The 4,843-nt window shown below is 30.5% G+C and overlaps 1 protein-coding gene across 7 annotated transcripts in view; it reads left to right on the top strand.

The window, feature by feature from the left end:
* The window catches only part of LOC106688084 (carboxyl-terminal PDZ ligand of neuronal nitric oxide synthase protein), a gene marked incomplete at its 5' end in the record, with an annotated part of 214,787 nt that overhangs the window by 97,807 nt on the left and 112,137 nt on the right, over positions 1 to 4,843 (top strand). For all 7 annotated transcript variants that reach the window (XM_014432372.2, XM_014432371.2, XM_014432370.2 and 4 more), the window contains 1 exon segment: positions 420 to 552. In XM_014432372.2, coding sequence (XP_014287858.1) covers positions 420 to 552 — 133 coding nt within the window.

The raw sequence follows: 4,843 nt of genomic DNA, 5'->3' as shown, positions 1-4,843 counted from the left end.
TGAATACGAGAGAAATTCGAAGGTTTAGTGGAGCCCCAAAGCTCAACTCCATATGTCCAGATTGGCCTTATTACAGTCATGTAGATCAGTCTTCTGTAATGTGTTGGAAGTTTAGACCGTTTGTCTAGTAAGTGCTGTAATAGTCGAAATCGACGTTTCCTGTCTTTTCAGTCTGGTGTGAGGATTCCAGGTTAATCGTTTGTCCAAATGTAGTCCAAGGTAGCGGATCTATTTTTAATAATATAATAATAGTTAATAATTTTATTTTAGACAGGGAATGTTTACATTACAAATTCACAATAATATGCCAATAATTATATTCAATCTGATAATTTTTTATCTAGTATTATTAAGTAACAATAATTGATTATATATGATGCATTTCAGATTAAGCAATTAATATATTTTTTACTTTTCAGTCGCAAGCCATGAGGGTGGTAAGGACAGTGGGGCAAGCGTTCGAAGTGTGCCACAAACTGTCCATCAACTCTCCTACCTCCGAAGAAGAGCAGCAAAGTGAGCGAGAATCATTGAGTGATAAGAAAAAGAAAGGTATGTTAGCTTTGAATTTTGAGTTTTGTTTATACCTGTGACTGTTAATTCTAAGATTCGGTTAGTAGATCTCCGTATTCGGTTATAAAAAACTTAATTTTATAGAAGGAAAATTAAAAGATTTTAGTTTTTAGGAAAACGCACATAACAGCATAATGTAATTAAGAAAAATTAAAGTAGAAAGATGGGTTCGCCCACAAAAGACATGAACAATGAATATGAAAACTTTATAAATTACTACAGTTTATAAAATTAAAGCATATAAATATTAGAGGTGAAATTGAATAAAATAAAAAATTGAATATAGAATAACAATCTAAATGGTACAAATTGAAAATGGAAAATTCATTTATTTAAAATAAACCTTTATTTCTTCATTTTTAATATTCAGCAAGTACGATTCAGATGATGGCTCTTAATTTATTTCATATTAATTTTATTTTTATCTCTGCTATTTACATACTTTCATTTTTGAATATTCTCATCTTTCTTGAATTTCATTCTATTGGATCTTGTCCTTTTTAGCCCTGAAGAAGGACCGTGATGTAGGCCAAAGGTTTTGCATTGAATATTTTTGATTCCATTATTTGTTGGAGTTAATTTTCTCCTTCATATTTTCGTATTTTTAGTAACCTGATGCCTAAAATTCCAAAAATATCCAATCATACCTTGTAATATTTTACTAACAAAACTATTTATAAATTTAATGAAATTATTAGTAAAAAATTTAAATTTAAATCACAAGTTTGTATTGATACTTTGGCTTATCAGCATATAAATCTTCTGATAAATTGCTAAAATGATTATTTCTCAAAACAATCGAGTTAGTAATAATAATTAAAATAGAGTGAAATAAAAATATTTAGGCTACCAACATATTTGAAATAATTACATATCAAATCTGGACCGTGAATAAACTCATCAAATATATTTCTCTCTCATTACTGTGGACTTCATTAAGTGAGACTCATCCTCAGTGTATAATAATTTGACATAAAATTTTAACAACAATAATTAGATACAAATATTTGGAAAGATACGCTAGCATTATTTTATAAGACAATGGTGGTTTTTAATCATTGTAATGTCGTCGTAATGTCAGATTCTCCAACAAGAAAAAGATGTTTTGTTTGTGTTTTGTTGTAAAACAAAGAGTAGAGAGATACTTCTCGGTTGCAGTTGTAATATTACATTTAAACTATTTCCCAGAAGTAAATTTGTTTAGTATAACTAATCTGAAGATCTGTCATAACATATCCTATCCCGGAGATTACTATCCCATAGGCAACTTAACTATTTCAGTTAATTCAAAACAAAAAAATATTGTTGTACAGCAAAAATTAAGTCTTCTTATTGAATAATTAAGATCTACCCATAATTTAATATATTCCCTATACATGATTATATGTACAAACTAACTCAATTATTGTTGTACAAAACGTTTTATTTTTTAATAATTAATACTAACTCATAATTATACAAAAACAACGCCCCGTAAATATAAGCAAAAACAAAGTAATAATAAATTGCTATTTACATTATCAATGACAGTGTGTATATAATTTTTAAAAGAGTGTTGGGATTTTTTTTTTAAAATTGATTATCATCAGTATATAAAACATTGATTTTATACAATAATTAGTAAAGAAAAAATGTATTATTAAAGTATATATCCCCAAAACAATTTCATAATTGTTTTACTTATTAATATTTATGAATTAATAAAAAAAAGTACCTTGTATACAAAATACTAGATAATCATTTCCGAGAACGATAATATTATTGAAAAATGATAGATTTTTTTTATTGCATAAAATAGGTTAAATGATACTTGTTCTTAGAGAAGGTTAGGCAGAACTCGAATAAGACCCATAAGAATTTTTACTGATTGTATAATCTTTGAAATTTCCTTCGTCTCTTGCAGGAGATTCTATAGAACAAACCACTGGCCCGCCCCATTCGGGTGATTAGTATACAGGGTCCATTTGTTTGTCCATAACATTTCAATTTGAATCATGTTGTAATTTCAATAGTTGTTTTTGTCTCCAAAGTTTAAATCATCTGTTTCTATTCAAGAGAGAGGGCTCAGCAGGTCTTCCGGTAAATGTTCAGTTGAGGATTGACGAGATCCCAAGAAAATGGAAACCCGACTTGAGGAGGAATGGAGCGGCGTAGTGTGACTAGCCCAAAAGTTGCTACCTTAAGCAAACATTTCCCCAACGTTCGGTCACATATGGAGCAAAGTGGGTCCTCCCAGACTACTGGCTGTCTCAATTCCTCACGGGGCATGGGGGATTTCGAGCCAAGCTGCATGGCCAAAGGGATGGATAACGACCCCCTATACCCTAGTTGTGGTGTTGCGGAGACTGCTTGGCACATCCTCATAGGCTTAAAAGTCTTTGATGTACTACGGGCCAGATTGCTGAGTGAAACCGGAATCTACGCTCTCACTGAAGACGATTTCCCTTAGCCTGTAACTGAAGAAAACTAACCTTACTAAAAGAATTTGTATACAGGTGCGAAACAGTTGTTGGGCCAGCCCATTTCGATCTTCGTCAAAGAAGAAGGCCAGCCCCTGGAAGGTCAGCGGCAATCTCTTAAAACTGAACCTTAATGATGAAATTGTAAATTTATTGTAAAACTTATAAATTGATATATTAGCCATAGTTCGATGCTAAGGATACATGTGTAGCATCGAACTGCTACTGCACACCTGTGCTGCTTATAAAGCAGGGGAAGGTGGAAATAAATAAATAACATAACAAAAAGCTTGTATGTGTTCGGAAATAGGTTGGTAGATAAATGTTCATAATCGTTGACATGACAACTTCATATCCGTAGAAGCAGGTTCAGTATTTGGAGGTTGGTAAAAAAATGTTGTTTGTTAATTGAAGGATTTTGTATTACGTTTGAGAAGGAAATCATTTATTTAGATTATGAATTAAAAAATTATCATTAAATCTAGATCATTAATTAAATTATTGTTTTATAAATTATTGATAAATAAAACAGTTAGTTATTATTCATGTGAGGATGTATAATATGCAGGAACTCTATAATAATAATTTCAGGCGATATGTCACATTCCTAGTACCTTGGGCTTCTAAAAAGCTCCTTGTTTTATTTGGAATTGTTCCGCAAGATTCGAAGCATAAGGCTCTCACGGTGAATTTCCTCTCTCCAAAGATCTCACGAAATTGTTCTTTTAGGATAAGGATGCATTTTTTGTAGATTTCCTTCTTTCTCTTTCCACTCCACCCACCTGTTCGAGGCCATTACTATCAAACCATGTGGTCGATCTGAAACCAATACTGTTTCTCCCTTAAACACAACTACAGCTGCTAAGTTCGTCGATCCATCAGTGACTGAATAAATTCGTAAAATGTAATTTAGACGATTCAAATTCCTACGAATAGCTTTTCTTATTATTATTTTGAAGTAATAAATTGAACGAAAATCCTCCCATTAACTTATTGAATATACCCCAATTAGAAATTTTAATATACACATATATTCGCAGTTAATTTTATTGTACCAAGAAAACATTAGTATAATGTAATAATTGCATATATTAGCTCATTTCAATTTAAGAGATTATTAGATAATGAGATAATTAGTTATAAGCCTTCGTGGTTAAATTAACTACCTGGAACTAAGCTTTGAAACAAGATGGAAGGACACCCCGAAGTTACTAACTTAGCGTATACTTATTAACATGCATTGGATCTTCTCTAACAAACCTTGACCTGGGTTATATACATTTCAGAAATTGCTGTTAAGCTGCAACTCTTGTTGCCATTGGGGTGGCTTAATTTGTTTTTCCTAACTAATTAATTAATGAAAGAAAAAATATAGAAAATCTATGATTTAATTATTTTTGGAAGATTTCAAAATTATTTAACTAGCTCGTAAACGTTTCATTTATTCAGGGTTGATTATAACTTAAATTATATGATCATATTATTATTAATAACAGTCAGGAATAATGTGAGACACTTTTTTTTATCTCTGCCACACCTCTAATAACTGAAACTTGTTTTTTTAGTATATTGTATTGCATTCTGTAATATATATATATATATATATATATACAGAAAATGGTAACAGGGATGATGAAACACATTCACACAATATGTACTAATAATTGAGTAAAATGATAAATTGAGAAATAGAAGAAAAATAAATACTTTTTAAAAACATAAATAAAATTAAATTTAAACTAAAATAACATCTTTAATACAATCGTTCCTGTTTAAAATATTTCCATCCAGTCTGGGGAATAAGCAGAACT

Source organism: Halyomorpha halys, unplaced genomic scaffold (genome assembly GCF_000696795.3).
Source record: "Halyomorpha halys isolate HHAL.00 unplaced genomic scaffold, Hhal_1.1 Scaffold1050.1, whole genome shotgun sequence".
Taxonomy (NCBI): domain Eukaryota; kingdom Metazoa; phylum Arthropoda; class Insecta; order Hemiptera; family Pentatomidae; genus Halyomorpha; species Halyomorpha halys.
This window is presented reverse-complemented; position numbering and strand designations above follow the sequence as displayed.